Source organism: Meles meles, chromosome 3 (genome assembly GCF_922984935.1).
Source record: "Meles meles chromosome 3, mMelMel3.1 paternal haplotype, whole genome shotgun sequence".
Taxonomy (NCBI): Eukaryota; Metazoa; Chordata; class Mammalia; order Carnivora; family Mustelidae; genus Meles; species Meles meles.
Window position 1 is genome coordinate 134232973 of NC_060068.1, and position 18183 is coordinate 134251155.

Consider the following 18183-nt stretch of genomic DNA (forward strand, 5'->3'; position numbering starts at 1 on the left):
CTGGTGATCACAGAACAAGAGAAAAAAAAAAAAAGAAAAGAAAAAAAAAACAAAAATCAGTGGCAATATTTGCCGTTGGTGGTTGTAGGATTAATATTTTGTACATTTTAATTTCAGATTTGGCAGAGCCAATGTGAAATGGGAAACAGCACATTCTCACCTCCTGAGTTATAAAATTCTGAGCTTCCGAAGTGTTAACAAACAATTTTTGCATATTATGAAACAATGCTGTGTTGCCTGTCATTGAATCAAAAAGCCTTCAACAAGTCTTTCAAGTGCAATTTAGAAGTTACAGGTACATCAAAATGTCAAGATTTTTCACTGCTAAATTGTTAAATAACCCTGCGTACAGATCCTGCACAGAGTGGTGGATCTCAGATAGGCAAACTCAGAAATCGAAAAGTGCTTGCCCCGGAGTGTTCAGATAACAATTGTTGCACTAGGATTTCTGTCCTTCCTTTGCTCGGCTCTCTCTCTGTCCACTGATTGTTGAAGAATTTTGCTGATTCAGAATAGAATAAGTAAACCTGCAAATTAAAGAGGAAGCGTATACAATTTGGGCTGTCTCTGCATTCAGCCAACGGCATAGTTTGGAACTTAGCTAAAGATACGCTTAGGTGTCCGCTTTAGGGTAACAGTCCCTTAATGTAGATGGATGTTGGGTCTACATTTCCATCTACTGACTACGGATTTTTTCCTTTTCTCCTTTCCTGCGAGAGCCATTAATGTTGTCAAAGCGAGGGGCTCTGCCAGATCAAGTCATTTTGGAATAAAGGATGAAAAACACTTGAAATCCTCAATCTCCTCATTTAATATTTAATAGATTTAATTGCATCTGGTATTGAGAAGTCTCTGTATCACGGGTTACATTTCTCTTCAAAGTGTCACACACACAGACACACACACGGGCCAAATCTCTTTGCCAAGTAGCATCTAGATATGCTAGTGGATGGGGCAATAAATGCAGACCAATAACAAAGCAAAATGAAGACCCTAATAAACAATAAAATGCTTAACTGCATAAAGCAATTACTGAAAAAAAAATTAAGGAAGGCAGAAATAAATCTAGTAATTCAAGAGCTTTGTTTGTTTATTTGTATTCGAGAGCTATGTTTATTCATTTGTTTATTGGCTGACTGGGGGTCTGTGGTGAAGTTAGCATTCTGAAAGGGAAACTTGGACATGCTTTGCACACCACCACAGCTATTGGTTCCAGGCATCCAGTTGGAAGGTTGGTGAACCCAGAAGAGATTCCTATCCCATCCATGGTGAAGATATAGAGGGTCAGTCTCCCCACTAGAGACAAACTTGCTTGCCCTCCCTCCTGGCCAGTAGCTACCAGCTGTCTAGATCACAGAATGCAGGTGTTGGTGCTGCTGATCTGGAGGTAGACAAGAAAGTTGTCATTTCAGTTAAAAAACACAGCGAGAACGATTGTCTTGACTTAACACGAAGGGCAAGTATCTGTGCATTGAGTCCCAGGTAGGAGTACTTAGTGTCCCTGTCATTCTCGGGTATAGGCCTGATCTCAAGCACAGCTTCACCAAAATCAAATAGATGGAGGGATAAGGACCTGAGATTATATGAGGTCAGAGGTACCCCACAGAAACGGGCTGAGCTCGTGAGTTTCACAAGTCTCAAACTTTGGGACAATGACAATGAAGTTAGTTCCTTATTTCTGAAAAGATGACCCTTAATATTCATTCCAGGCAAATGAGAGTCTTAAAAAAAGTCCTACCTTAGAGGGACAGATGCCACACCCATTTCCTTAGTCAATTTAGCTGGCTAGGTAGCAAGTCCCTGGATTGTAAGTTCCTATGAAAGTTTTACAATAAACTTCAGAACCTGCAATGATGAGGCTGTTGGGTATTCTGGTGAATGAATAAACTCTGGCTTGTGGAGAACTGGTGATAACGGTAATTCTTAGAGCAGCAACGAGCAGGTCCAGTGCCTGGCACATTGGAAAACAACAAAACACAAGCAGACACATTCTGCATTTTGCCACAAGTCTGTGAGCAGAAACCACTGCTCCGAGAGGGTAAGAGCCTTAGAGAGGCTAAGTGACTGCTTCCAGGTTGCCCTGAGCGACAGAGGTGGAATTTGAACAGCTGGAGCTGTGGCCCATTTGCAAATACTGTAGTACTCTGAATGTTAATCAACTTAACACAATTGCATCTTTCTGTCTTTATTCGGGAGCCAGTAAGGGCTGGTGCCAACATTTTCACCTCCATTGTAAGCATCAGTTATCTGCTCCATGGAAATGCTCACTAATCAAGAGATCTGGCTAACAGGATGCTGGAGAAGGAGAGTTTACCTCCCTTCACACGCTATACACAACAGAGATGGCAAATCAGCTCGTCTCTATTTTAGTGGAATTTTATCTTGAGATTTAGAAGGGGATTAGAACATTTCTCAATTTATACATTTTACGAGGAAGGGTTGTTTCCCCAGCATATTTAAAATACAGGAATGGAGAGAAGAGCCAAACAAAGCATGTCTAATGGGACTTCCATAACAGGACCTCAACTGTCACCAACGCCTCATTTTGGTGATAAGGGATGATAAATCTTGCACCCAGGTCATCTACACAGCTACCCCAAACAAGTGAGGTATTGATCACAGTACAAGAGATTTCGGAGGCAAAAGTAAGAGCAGCCCCAGGACCCTGCTGATAGCTTCACACACCACTAATTCACCTCAATGGGCAGGCACCTCTGAGCTCAATTAACCCTTATCCCCAAGGCCACCCATAAACCCCCGAGGTAAACATGGCTTTCCTGGCCCTTGCTTTCTATCAATGAAATAGATCATTTCTATCGGAGGCTGAGGCTTGGTTCTAACTTACAAATTCACCTTGCTTTAAAGAGCCTGATGCTACCCGTGTGAGTGAGAAGATACTTGAACCTTGTAACACTGATGTGGCAAATCTGAGAATTTTAAACTGCTGAGAGCATCTGTGATTTCTTCTGCCTTCCATGGTTAGCAGAAGGAAATGTAAGCGCTCTGGATTGTCTGCGCACAGAACGTTAGCTGTTAAATATCTACTGGAGGCTGAACGATTTCTTTCCTTCCTTCCTTCTTTCATTCATTCATTCTTTCTTCCCCCGCCCACCCCCAACCCAATCCTTCCCTCTCTCTTTCTTCTCACCACGACCATTGTTCAGAAGCAAATTGGAAATCTGGTAATTAGGCCCTGACTCACGGTGTAGTATTAGAGTCCCGAGCCAAAGTTCAACACCCTGAAATGAAATTTAAACCAATTAATCTGTTAGATTTTTATCGCTTGTCCGTGTTTTCTCAGCAATTCCCCCAGCACATGGCCTTTGATCAACTCTCATACAAACGCTAAAATGTGTGCCTGCTGCTAGCAAGATGGGAATGACATTAACATGGGTACTCATAAAACAATCAGAGCAGAGAAGCCCTCAAACAGGCAGGGCATGGTAATATTTAATAAAAGCACACACATAATCTTCAGAATTAGCATTTTGTGCCTTGCAGTACCTTTGGGAGAAGAGCTTTTATTTGTGGAGTGATCATTATTATAACAAAGAAGAGCTACCTAATAATTTCCACTTTAACTCTGCAATGTGCCACGAGCATTTCAGAGCCATTATGCTAAACTGTGGTAGGGTAATCATGTTATTGTCATAGTTTGAAGGAAAGAAAATCTCCCCTACTTTGGTGGCTGTTGGGGGTGGGGGAAGAGGTGGAAAAAAAAAGGAAAAAAAACATCAACTTCAACTTTAATTTTTAATGAGTTTTAGAACCAGGAATTGGCTCTCTGTCCTTGTGGTTACCTAGAGTGTGAAAATTCACTGGTGAGGAAGGAAGAATCTTTTATTAATTAAATCAAGACTTGGCTGGTGAAAGTGGCTTTGTATTCAGTCAAATCCTCTCCCCTCCTCAATTTCATAATATTTTCATAGAGATAGGATTGTATTGATTATTATAGTCCTGGGTTGAATTGAATCATTTATAAATCTTTGCACCTTCAAATTCTACTGAACACATCCACTGTGGCTATTAAAAATGATCTCTCCTCGTCTTCTTCCTTTCTGTGTCTCTTTGGCTCTCCTGAATGAAAGAAAAAACAAGTCCTTGGCTGCTTCATATGTGGTCTGGACTTTCTCAGAGTAAAGCTTACCCAAAAAGAAGAGAGAAGGAGAGGTTCAGGATTTGTTAGTCAGCACCGCTGGACAAAAAAATTTTTTTTAATTAATATCCATTTGTTCTAAATAGTAAAACCTTTATCTCTTACAGACTTAAATGCTCTGTTATTTAATTCTTATTATGATAACATATTACCTTCATGGGTACTCACCGAAAACATTCAAACCATACCACTTTCTACAGGGTAAAATTTGATGGTCTCCCTCCTCCTCAACCCCATTCCAGTCATGTGGCTTTTTCATAGGGACCCACTGGGGACAGTGGGTGTACTTCCTTCCAGACCTTTGTTCACATAACTATATATACATAAACACAGGTGCATATACAAGCTCCTATATGTCATTTTTTAAGTAAACAGGATCACACTGTTCATTAGACTACAAATTGTTTTTTTACTTACTAATATACTTTGACACTTTTCCATGTCAAAGTCTTTTATAGAAGTCTTTCCCATCCATTCTAATGACACTCCTAATATTCTGAAGTATGAATATACCATAATTTATTTAGCCACTTTCTAATTAGAGGCACCTAGACTCTTGAATATTTTTATTGTTAGTACTTCAGTGAACTTTTGGGTACCTGTAGTTTTAGGCACATCTGCAAGTATTTCCTGGGCTGCTTTTAATCTGGCAGGTTTGTTTGTGACTAGGATAAAAGTGTAAAATTGAGAGCCTGAGAGTTAAAAACATTTTGCTTATAGCCTACTCATTCAAAGAAAAAAAAAAAAAATTAAATCAGTTGCCAGCATTTAAAGATGGGAAAATTCACATAAAAATCTGGTTCCCAGCTTCTTTCAAAAGATCAGAAGCCCTGACCACACTGGGCCTGCATTTGTGTAGGGGAACCAGTGGCTAGATCTTCCCCAATTCCTAGTGTCAGGGTCACCCATCTCATGTTTATTCTGAGACTCCGAACTGCTGTATTCATTTGTGTTTTCTGCCTTGGCCTGTATGGACCTGTGAGTTTTTAACAACCACTCCTGGGCTCCCTCTGTTAGCTAGTCACAGTGTCTTCTACCTTGTGTTATTGACATTTTAGAGTTCTTCATTTGGGGGAAACTATCCCATGCATTGTTGATTAGTTAGCATCTTTGACTTCCAGGTGCTAAATGCCAGTAACATCCCTTCCCCATCTCTCTGTCTCTCAGTGGAACAGCCCATGAGTCCTTTACATATTTTCCAAACTTCCCAGTGGGGAAATACCACAGAGCTTCCTCTTAAGACTTCTATGACCCACAAATGTATAGACTGCTTTGAAGCCCAACTTTAGAAAGGTGTGCATGACCTCCTTGTTCTAGGAATGGCATCTAATCTCTAAGTGAGGATAACAGATGGTTGAGTGTGAAGGTAGGATGATCCAGGGGTGTGTCACTCTTTTCTCGAAGTATTTCCTTCAAGGGTTCTTTTCTGCAAAAAGCTAAGAAGGTGGTGTCACAGAGTGTCTCCTCAGCAGCTTATCTCTGGAAGCTCGAAGATCTTTCTTTCCTCTGGCTAGTTGATAGTTTTGTTTCTGGTTGGTTCCTCTGCAGAATTTGAAAACATTATCACTTTCTTTAGGAAGTGTGTGAAAACACACACACACACACACACACACCCCTTCTTTATATTACAAACAACAAATGCAAAGAAGTGGAGGGGATCAAGGCTAAAAGCAGCTTGACTGTGCTATCAGAACATCCTTCTATAGGAGAGTCTCTCAAAGATAAACCAACACCATTCTGCCTTCTTTGTACTCTGATAAATAAGCCTGGAGGAGTCCCTTCTTATCTAAAGAAATATCTAAAGAAAGACACTTATCGAAAGAAATTTGCATTATTACAAAAATAAAATTTTAAAAATTAAAGCTCATACAGATAATAGACATCAAGTCTCTTTTGTTGTTTATGAGGGTAGTCACAGGGTCAGCATTTAATGATGCCATTGGATTTCACATTTCACCATTAGGCTGGACTCCTTGAAGACCAGTTTAGTTAAACCAAGATCCTGTTCTCACAAGTATCTGAAGATAGGGCACTCTTTCTACTCTGCATTAGCAACTGAGTCCTCTGAGTTAGAAATTAAGAATTGAGATTTTGAGACATTAACTAGAATGTTTCCAAACTGTTTTTATGTTAGGAATTCTACGTAGTTGTTAAATGTACTTGATTTCTCTTATACATTTCTTGAAATCATGCATTGTACTCTGCTATTGGTTTGGGAATACTCAATCATGCATTTAAACATCTTTACTTTCAAAGAAAAATTCTGCTTAAGAAAAAGTCCTATGCCTGTGGAGCATTGATCACAACTTTTATGTCTGTTAAAAATTGGACAAGAATTTTCAAGTCATGAGTCACTTACATTTTCTTGATTAATTATTTTGTTTTGGGGAGAAAGTGAAGGAGAGAAAAGGCATCTGAACTGTCCAGTTTTAGTTGTAAATGCATTACTATGAGTTCAGCCAACATGAAATGTTTAGTTTGGATATTTCCTAATTTCTCTGTGCTATTTTATAAGATGAATTTGAATCAAAATCAAACCCATTCTACTTGTTTGTGTGGTGGCACGTGAACAATGGTCCCACTGGGCTGGGCTTAATATTTTCTTTTCTTCTTGCAAAAGTTAAAGCATGACATGTTGCCAAATTTGACAAAGTCCAATAGTTTTTTTTCCAGCTTTTTCCCCGTTAAAATTAACTGGTGCTCTCATTGGCTTCAATATTTGGAAAGTCGGTCTTGGATACTTAATAAACTTTTTATTAAAGAGAAGGGTCTCATTTCCTTTCCTTGCGCAATATCTCCCTTGGTTTAGAATTTTGCTTTGTTCTTGTTCATAAAAGTAATAATGAGAATAACAACACGGCATTGTGGAGTTAAAAATCCTTGGTGTCCTCTGAGCCATTTCAAAAACATAATCCTACAATTATGTTTATGCCTAGCAATTCTGTTGAAATTATGCCATCCTCACCAGGCAAGCCACCTCCAGTCTGTTTGGAATCATGGTATTTGCAAATTATTTCCCATCTCCAAGGGCCATTTGTAATGGAAAGAAAAGAGATATGAAATTTTTTTAAAAGTCCATTCTAGAGTTTTATGCCTGGGAATGGCAACAAAGCAAAGGTCATGGGACTTTCTGTGGTTCAGCCCTGACTCAGCTATTTGGTTACATAATTCACCCTGAGTGACCTGCAAACTTTACATCTATACAATGGGTTCCATGACATTTGTTGAAAAATCCTAATGATTTCTAATGAGGAATGTGGCTGTGTTAGTGTTACAGATAGAAGGCATGGAGCAAGAATATTTTCTTGCTCTGGCCTCCTTTCTTTCTCACTTTCCTTTAGACAGAAATGCTTATCTAAAAATCTATCGATTTTCTTTTCGGGAAGTATGTTTAATTATGAAGCAATTCGATAAGCTTTCCAGTGTGTTCCAAAAAGCCACCCATTTTTTTTTTATCTTTTGCATCTCATAAATTAAATTTTGCTTCTGTGTTTTATTTCATAAGCTTTCAGATTTGAAAATGATTGGGTAAAATATATGTATGTCAATAGAAACAATGAAACAGATGCTTTTAAAAACTGAAATTGCACCCTTAGGTTTCAGATCCTAAAGCAGCTACGAAATGCTGAGATCTTGGGGGACTTTCTGTTAGTGAAAAGATAAAAGATATTTTTTTCTTTCTTTTTCTCAAGTCTCCATCATTAAAGTTTGGTTCTAACAGCAGACTCCTTCTCTTTTTCATGTGTGTTGAAAAGCAGCTACTCCCTGTATCAAAGCCATCAGCCCGAGTGAAGGATGGACGACGGGAGGCGCGACTGTGATCATCATAGGGGACAATTTCTTTGATGGGTTACAGGTCATATTCGGTACCATGCTGGTCTGGAGTGAGGTAGGTGTTGTCTGAACATTAATATCTAATAGGTTGGTCTAGTTGAGGATACTGTCTACACTTGAATTTCTAATAGAGTGTGTGTAGAATTTCGTGGTGCCACCCTGGGTGGGCCAGCTCTAGTCTGCAGAACTCTGAGGAACCAGGAGACATGAGTTGGGTGTACCTGGAGGCACTACTTTCTACTGGAATGATTTCCATCCTCTGGCCTGTAAGCACCAGACGAGCTTTTGTTTTGTCATTTGTCCTCTTATGCTAGCCCTGGTGTGGAGGTCCTATTGTATACTGGGAATTGGAAAGGAGATGCAGAGTCACAAAATATATAGGAAAAGCCCTGTTCAGACTTCAACAAGGTAGTAATCCGTGAATAGTTGTAGATGGGGTCTACTGGAGACCCTTCCTCAAGGAGCACCATTCACATGATGGTAATAATGCAGCTGTAGGTGGTTCTTGACGTATTCGGGGCTTCTTCATCCAAGAGTGAGTGATTTACCAGGGCAACCTCGAAGAACCAAAGGCTTCTTCCAGCCCTAAGAATTTACAGCTCACAGGCTGCTTAGTATGAGACCCTAACCACGTGAAAATGACTGTTCTTTGTGTGTAGCACTTTCTAAGCACTGTGATCATTATTTTGACCTGTCAGTTGACTTGCCTGGCAATAATCAACGTTAGCTTGAGATTATAAAACATAAGCATCATTATTATATAGACGTCGTGGAAAACTTGCCTTTGTTTTCTTTCTGTATTCTGAGCCTAGACTTCTTCTCCAGCATGCCCAGAACCCCTTCTCTTTCACTTCCCTGAAGTTCAGAATAAAACCCATGTTAGGGTTCTAAGGTACCACTGAGCTCATTCATCCTGTTTGTTTTATAAACATTTGTGTGAATCTCTAAACTTTATTGGAACTTACTGTACAGTAGGCACTGTGCTCAGCCTTTGACACAGATCATCTCAATCCTTCCCTCTCTACAGTTGGGTAAATACCCTTAGCACATATCTTTTTTTTTTTTTTTTTTAGGATTTTATTTGTTTATTTGACAGACAGAGAGAGATCACAAGTAGGCAGAGAGGCCGGCAGAGAGAGAGGGGGAAGCAGGCGCCCTACCGAGCAGAGAGCCGGATGCGGGCCTCGATCCCAGGACCCTGAGATCATGACCTGAACTAAAGGCAGAGGCTTAACCCCCCACTGAGCCACCCAGGCACCCAGCACATATCTGTTCTTGATGAAGACACTAAGGTTTAGAGATAAATAGTTACAAAACCCCAAAGCAGCTTCCTGGAGCCCATGGAGTGTGGATTGTATGTATGCAGCCACACAGAGAAGTCAATAGCAGAACTGAAGCTAGAACTCAGATTTTTATTTCAGTATCTATCTGTTCTCCCATAACACCACTGTTCAGAACACGCAGATATTTTGTGTCTTCTCTCTAGGTGTGTCCCTGGGTAAGGCTAATCATTGAGTATGTTTATCTTCCCAAAGCAGAGCCTGTCTTTCTTTTTAAGTTTTCTATGTGCACGTCTTACTGCCAGGAACCCACTCTGGCCAGCCCCTTGCCAGCCTGTGCTGCCTTTGGTTTTGTGTTTCTAATGCTCCTAACTAGTGGCATGTGCGTGACCAGAAAATCAAAGCTGTCGTAGAACTGAATCAGAGATGGGCTTCTCAGTGCACCGAACTGATTGCTGTCCGAGGTGGATGGGCCATCCCCGATGAAAGGTGGACTGAGCTCCCGCTGCCGACTGTACCCATTCTTTGTTGGGACTGTTGGGTTGTAAAATTAGAAGCATCACATACATGTCAGTCTGGTGTCTTTATCCCAGCTGGGGACAGCAGTCCTCACAGCTTCTCCCAGATCATGTGGGCTATATATTCATCCCTTTCTATCTCTCATTCTGTTGCTTATCATGGAAGTTGGAAGAGGGAAGAATAAATATAACATGCACTTCTTGCTCCATATTACTGTAATGGAAGTGAGGCCTGAGAAGTGGGACTCAGATTTGGCGGGAAGTCTTACTAAACCTCTGAGAATAAGGTGAGTTAGTCTGAAACTTCCTTTAAAGCATTGTATCCAGTCTTTGCCCAACACTATATTGGTTATGGAACAAGGACTTTGATAAATCAGGAAATCGTTCATTTGTACCCCCATCCGGTTCCTAGTCAAGGTCCTTGTGTTTCCTCTTGGTTCCCCCACATTCTTGCCCTCTTTTGGGAAAGGTAAGGAAGATTAAATTCTAATTTAGACTTATCCGAATTACTTCAAAGGATCTGTTTCCACATAACAAAACCAATGCAAGTCATGAAAAAAATAACCCAGTAAGGCTATACTTTTGTCCTCCCCTTTTCCTCAGGCCTTCCACTGCCCTGGGTCCAGCGAGGAGGTGAGGGTGGGGGGTTCATGCTCCTTCTTGGTCCACCACCTCCTGCCCAGCTGCTCTCATGTGTGATTATGTCATAAATCAACTCTGACCCTTTCCGGTGGAAACCTACCAGGCAGTTTCCAAAATTAGATATTATTTTAAAATAAGTAAATCCTCTGCCGCAATAGAGGTGGGGAGTCTGAATGGAAGATTTTGATACTGGTTGTTATTTTTCTTGACATTTCAGAAACATGAGCCTTGCAGAGGTGAACTTTTATAAATATTCTAAACTATTTATATATTTAGATTTCATACAGACACGATTTTCTCTCCCTTTTAGTGAAGGGAGAGAATTTGGTACTGCTTCAATTCCAAAAACCCGTTGTGTAATACTGAGAAATTAAGAAATAACTCATGTTTATGAAGGGTTTATCATGCATGGGCACTTAACGGGTATCACTTTATTTGATACCTGTATTAGATCCATATGAGAAAACCAGGCATCAGAGAGGTTAAGAAACTTACCCATTGTCACACAGATAGTGCTAGAGATGGCATTTTATACTACAGTGGCTCTTTTAACGAAGGAAATAAAAGCCCAAGTTACTGAGAGGGCAAACGGATACATAAGAGAGGGAAGCAGGACAGAAATAGGAGAAAGAAAAAAAACATGCTTGGAAATCCAGGATATAGAGGAAGAGAGCTAGTAGTAATAGTAACAGTAGTAGTGATCATGGTGGTGTTTTAATCACATAAAATTACATAAATGCCTTTCATTTGGTAGAGGCAAAAATCATCCACCAGTTCTGGGCCATTTCTGTAGGCTTCCATTGGCTAGAATCAGAACTCAATACTGTGAGTATTTAAGAAAGGATATCTGTGAAAGATCTGTGGAAAAAATGTATAGTATGACTAATACCAGCTAACATTCCCTGAGCACTTCGTTCCTGTCATGTACCATGCTGAGTATTTGGTATGGCTCTCCTGTGAGCATTACAACATCTGTCTACCATGTTGTTCTTGTTTTACTGATGAGGAAATTGAGGCTTAAGGAAGTTAAATAAGCCCTTCAGTGATCAAAGGGGGGACATGGGATTTGAACCCAGATAGCCTGACTCCAGGGCCTCACCTTATGAACGTTCTATGATTGAGCCTATGCCCCAATTTTTACCCTAGTGTTTTATCACATCAGACTAGGGTGTGATGCTCACCATTGCCATTGTTGTCTCGTGCTGTGGTGAGGTGGGGACAGGTATCTTAACAATTACTATCACCTTCCAGGCTGAGGTGGACTTGAGATGCAGGAGTAGGAGGGATCCCTTCATTTTCTGGTTGTATATGCTTGTGGATGGCGCCATTGGCTTCTAGGAAGAATTTATCTATATGGATTCTTGCCTTGTGTTAGGGGCAGAAGACAACCTCTTCCTTGCCAACATAGAGAACTTAGGTAGGACAGTCAACCTGTTTGGGCCTCATCTCTACATAGGACCCCTATCTATCTGACTCTTTGTCCCCTGGCCACATGATCTGTGCCACCTCTAGGATCTGGTACTTCTAATTTTAAGTAGACTTTTATCTCTTCTCCATTTCCTCACTCTATAGCCCAAAGCACTCAGGAAGCAGGCTGGTGGGCCAGGACAAGCAGATAACATTTTAGATTAGCAGCTGATGCTATTATTTGGAGTCTTTTTTTAGCTCAAGAATTTTAAAAAGAGTGAGAGAAAATAGGGCTGGCTTAATTTACCCTCATCTGTGCTCTTTCCCTACCAACCCAATCTTTTGCAAATGAGTAGTTCAGCTTAGCTCCCTGATTGCCCCCTGAGGGTTGGAAAAAGAAAGGTGGCACTCCATAGCTCCTCACTCAGGGCTGCCTTCTGTGAGCTCCCAAGTTTGGGGGGGAACTGCCTTGCTTTCCTGTGAATTTGGTTTGCCATCTTTGTTCTTCTTCCTTAGCATTTCTTGCCTTTTCTCCTCTCTGTCTTTCTAGAAAGCAAATTATTATACTGATACCCTTGGGCTTCTTAGCCTGCCTTTCCCCAAAAGACTTAACATATATATATATATATATATATATATATATATATATATATATATATACTGTTTTATATATAAACCCAGGAAAATCAACGGGATTAATGTGTGCTCATGATTAATGTGGGTTGAGTTTTTTCCTCGATAAAAGATATTCTTGGTTGTTTTTGCTTTTCCATCAACATGTGATTTGGAGGGTGGAGGGACTGCTGCTACTGGTCTGTAGAGCTAATACTTCCTTTAATATCTCCTTGAACCTCTCTAATTGCTAAGCAATGAGTACTGCTTGGCTTGCCTCTTGGTGTCTAGCACTGGGATAGGTACTACGGATGATCACGATTAGGCTTTATGGACTCTGGTGTTTTATTTGGAACAGCAACTTGCTCCCATGAAACAAATTAGGAAGTTACATAATATATTTTTATAATCCAGTGTTAAATGACTAGCTTAAAATTCAAAGCAAGGTCCTCAAAGGCACAGAGAACGGTACAGGCAGGAGTAGACTGTTCCAATAACCAGTCCAGCTCCTGTGATGTACGGATGGCTCTCTCTGCTAGGCATTTTAGGCTCTGACCATCCTTTGATTTAATCACAGCAGTCTCTGGGAGAATTTATACAGCTTAAGGTATTTAAGATGCCTGTAAGGAAAGCACAATGGTGAGGAGCAGAGATGAAGGGGACTTCAGGCAGATGATCATCCAAACAAGGGTTTAGATGGCAAGGGTTGGTGGTGGGCAAGGAGCCAGTCGGGAGACGTGGGTGTTAACTGCAGTTAACTGCAGCAATAGATTCAGCAATAACTGAGCAATAGATTGCTCAGTCAGAGGATCTAGATTTTAGTTAGTGTTGGCCATCAGGCCTCAGTTTCCCCATCTGAAAATGAGGGACTTAGACTAAATCCTCCTTGAAATCAGCTACAGTTTTATAATGCCTTTTATCTAGAGTTTATTCCCTTGAGAGTCCCTTCAAAGTAAGAAGCATGAAGTGATGATGGGTAGCAAGTAGCTTCTTTTGTTCCACTATTATTCTTTACTTTTACAACACACTTGCAAGATACCAATATTGTGTTTATTTGTAAAAGGATTCATCAAAACCATGTAATTAGCTACAAAATTGGATCTCCCTATAGATATATCATTAGTCTGTATTTCTATGTTCTACACTTCAGGTCCTGGTATCTGATATAAACCTGAGACCTAGACCACAATGTTGGTCTAATTCATTTTCCAGATAGTTCTGTGGAATATACCAATTTTGGGGGATATCAATAGGTATCCCATGGGAGATGATGGAGGGATGTTTTTCCTGGTAAGTCTGGGAAATGTTGAGTTAAATAAATTCAACTGGTCCTCGTTCTAGGGCTTTGCAAAGCTTTTGAGATACTAACATGTACTGTGAATACCTGAGACAAAGTGTACGACACGTCCCAAACTTTTGTGACCACAGAACCTGATATACTGGTGATGCCTGGATTTCATGTTAACGAAGCAAAGCCATGAAATCTAGTCATGAAGCGATTGGTCTGGAGTAGATGTGAGAAAATCATCTGAAGTATTTGCAGAGTGTTATTCAGATAAGATCAGGAATGTGTAGAGCCATTATTCTTTAATGCTGCAGGCTTTGAACAGAATTTCTCTTATATTTTGCATCTGGTTCTAGTCACTGCACACTTGGCACTAGATGCCACGTGATTTTACAGGACAGTTACATTTAAAGATGGCCGGAACCACTTAGCTCCAATGGAGAAGGCCATTTCATCACTGTAGGAACCAGTGAGCCTCACACACGAGCTACGTGTTGTCTTTTGCATCCAGACGTTTTCTTCAACTGAATTCCCAGAGATAAGGAGAGGTCCAAAGAAACTTCTGTTGGGGGGTGAGGGGAGGGAAACATGCGGGTGAATACAGTTGGGTGAATAAATGGCAGTTTGGGGGCTGAGAAATGATTTCCTGCTTTAATCCAAAAGCTGGAAAACACAGTTTTAAATGCAGTTCCTGACTTCTTTCTTCTTTCCTATCTCTACTTTCCATTCTCATCTATACACATAGTTCAGAGGAAGGATTGTAAATAAAAAATAGCATTTGCTCCTCTGTGACATTAAAAAATGAATGGCTACAACTCATACATGTTCCCACTGGAAGTTTCCCAGGCTTTTTTCTTTGGCCTTGATTTTTACAGAACCACATGTAGAATCACAAAATTTTGAGGGCTTTGAGGAACCCTTCCAGTCATCAAGTGCAGCTGTTTTTTGGAAATGAAGAAAAAGAGGCTCTAGAGTCATATAGTGATTTGTCCTGGGAATGCATTAGCTGCTTCTTAGTGCCGGGGTCACAGCCCAGTTCTCCAGACACCAGCTTCACCCCCCATTCAACTCTCTCTTGCTCCAGTTTTCTCATGGTATTTCTTTAGTCTTTTAATAAATTACCTTATATTTGCGGAACCCTCCCAAATTTTATACATGATGGCCCTGGCATTCTAATGACTCATATTTACATCACATTTGTATGCAATACAGTTCCATTCAAATCAAACATAAAATTAAGAAAGGCAGAGAAAGACATTATCACAGATATCTTTTAAAATTTCATGATGGCAATATGGTATACAAATGGTTGTATCATTTATTTTACATATATCGAGGCTTATGTGTATAAGTTTAATTCAAGGTTTCCTACTTGTCCTAAATATCTAAGCTGCCAAGTCTGTATGCAACCTCTACTTATTGATCACCTGTCAAGTGGAAGATGCTTAATGCAAAATCATAAACTTTATTTGTGAGAAATAAAAGAGGCAGTCTGAGCTGGTTGCATTAAACTTTGAGTGTGACTTTGAAGAACACCTTTCAAGCCCAAGTTATTTTATGGGGAATCATTTTTAAATGAGCCAGCATATTTAAAAAACAGATTAAAAATACTCTAATGGCCTCTTTAATGTAGTTACATAGTTACAACCATGCCCACCTTATTCCTAAAAAGGCTTTAGTCTATATTTTTATTTTTAATGACTAAGGCACTTGAAATCTATCCTCAACGTTGATAATTATGGGATGGTTAGGAACGACTTTAAGATGACATTCTCCATGAGTTGTTCATGGTGCTTTCAGGAGACACGCGTATGTGCCCATCACTTGAAAATGGAAACCAGGCAAGTATGATGCATTTCTAACTTTAACATAAATCAAAGACAAAATTCACACCTGGCTGCAGTCTCGTGACTTTTATGAAGAAGATGGATAACTATATAGTGTTGTGTTCATTTTATATGTGCGCTCGAGTCAGATCACTGGAATGGCTCCCTAATGGTCTGAACTAAAGCCTTCCTCCTTACACAACCTTACTGGCTTCCTCCTTCCTAAAACCACAACTCCCTAGTTTGGGATTCAAGCATGCCCTATGAAGGCTCTGACCTTTCTTTTTAACATTCTTGCCCACCATTCATCTTAACTTTGGCTTTCATCACACTGAGTGGTTAGTGGCCCCTTATACCCGGAGTGATTTTTGCCTCTGTACTCTGGCCTTTCTTATACCATTCCTTCTTCCACAATGTTTTCCCTCCTCTCTGTGCGCAAATTCTTCTGCCCTTTAAGATCCAGTAAACTGCCACTTTTGTCTGGGAAATCTTCCCTTACAATGTAGATATTGAATATTTCCTTTCATCCTAAATTCCTACACGGTCTTCTCTGTATTATATTATGTTCCTTATAACTTTCTATCTTTAATTATTGTGATTTAAAGGATGTTCTCTCTCATAAGGCAGGACCCATGCTAAATTCACCTTAGTCTCCCAGTGTTTAGCCCAGATCCTCACATATCAGAAGCATTAATTTATACACACTTACACAGAATAATGTTGAATGACACCCTTCCTTCCCTCCTTCCAACAAATGTTCCTTATTAACAACTATTGTTTTCCAGAATGCTTCAACTTGTCAGTACCAGATAGATTACAGTTTAGTTTTTGTTAATGCATGTGTGATCAGGTAGTTTATATTTAGATTAATTTATTGTGCCACAAGAGTGCACACAATTACCTTAGGGTGAATCTGTTGGTTATGGTGAACATTAAGTAATAATAAAACTAGTACTTTCTAGGTGATTGAAACCAGTGAGACCCTCTCCTAAACTCATTATAGGCTTTATGTCAATTAACCCTCAGACTCATCAGATAGCTAGCCTCCTCCCCTGTCCCACCTTCTTCTCAGGTAATAAAACTGAATGCCAGAGATGTTGAGTGACTTTCCAAAGGTTCCACAGCTAGTAATTTGCAAATCCTGGGCTTGAACCAAAATCTCTGTGACTCCAGAGCCATCTTTGAGCTGTCTAATAAGAATGGAGTAAAACTACACTTACCCAGAGAAACTGTTAAAAAACCTCAACTCAAAAAAAAAAAAAAAGTAAATATAGAAAATAACAGACTTTGGGTAACCAGAACAACAATTTTTAACAAATTATCTTATCTGTTTTCCCAGGTCATAGCAAATCAGAAGGAGCAAGCTAGAGGCAGGTTGTTAGAAGCAGGCTCAGTGACAGCAGAAATGACAGCTTAATGTCAAGGGCAGAAATGGAAAACCTAAAAAGCAGACGCAGAACTATATTACTGTGTGGCACATTAATGACTGTTCATAATGACAGTGGCCCTGAGTCATCAAGACAGAGATGGCAATTATATTCAATATATTCTCTCTAAAACAGCAAGATGTGTGTAATGCATCCTCAAAAGACTCCCAGTGAAAGCAGCTGTCGTGGCATGGTATTAAAAGGGGTTTGGCTCTGGTTTTCCGTGCAGCTCACTTCCTGAAGGGACATGTTAAATGAGGAATTACCGAATATATGTGCAAGTATCAGCGTATGCAGTATGCAAATGTGAACTATGCCACACGCACAAAAACTGTTCAAAGTCAACTCTGTTTCGTACCTTATAGCTTTGATACCCCTTTCTTGGAACTTGGAAAGACCTTAGAAGTATTTTGTTGAAAGGTGAGTTCATTCCCTGTTACCCCATCTAGCAATCTTTTGGCTTTTATGTTTTTCCTTCCTAATTCCATATAGGCAAAGATTCTGCCTTACAAACTGCCAGCTTTGGTAACAAACATTTAGTCTCTTCCATAAATGTGTCTGGCTTTGCCTTTTCTTTTATATTTTAATTTTCAGACAAACACGCAGCAACCCAGGACCCTATGCCAGATCCGAGCAGGGAATGATGTTCCTTCTTAACTGAATTTAGAAAAACAAACCTTGAGAAAGAGCTCATTGTGCAGTTTCAAACCACAGGGGCTGGCGTTACTGGTGTCCAGTCCTCTCCTTCTGGACTACTCTGGACCTCAGGAACTCACCAATGCTTTTCCAGCTCCCAGATGGTCAGGATGGGATCCAGTCTTTAATGGGGCCTGGTTGGCACAAGATTTACATCCTGGGAAAGAGCTAGAGAAAGTTTATTTAAAAAATAAATTACTGAAAAATAAATAAATAAATCAACCCACAAAACCAAAGGTAGTTGAAGTATAATGTATTTATTTTAGACTTTTTTCTCCCAAATCTGCTATTTTGAAATATGATCTTGTTGCTGTTTTGTTTTGTACAATTAACTGCATTGATTTAGGGACCTGGTTAGTTTCTTGGTCAGAAGAATTGGGTAGTATATTTTTGTGAATGTTTAATTAGGATACCAGGAAGCTTGAGGGTTTTCTCTGGGAGGAGTAAAAGTAAACAGACTTTTTTTTTGGGGGGGGAGAAAGTTTTTTTGAGTGAAGTGG

The 18183-nt window shown here is 39.9% G+C and overlaps 1 protein-coding gene across 6 annotated transcripts in view; it reads left to right on the forward strand.

The window, feature by feature from the left end:
• Positions 1 to 18183, forward strand: part of EBF1 (EBF transcription factor 1) — a 387643-nt gene that overhangs the window by 280516 nt on the left and 88944 nt on the right. For 4 of the 6 annotated variants that reach the window (XM_046001039.1, XM_046001042.1, XM_046001043.1 and 1 more), the window contains exon 9: positions 7912 to 8045. In XM_046001039.1, the coding sequence (XP_045856995.1) occupies positions 7912 to 8045 (134 nt within the window). The remainder of the gene's footprint in view (positions 1 to 7911; positions 8046 to 18183) is intronic. The other 2 variants (XM_046001040.1, XM_046001044.1) reach the window with 1 other exon arrangement.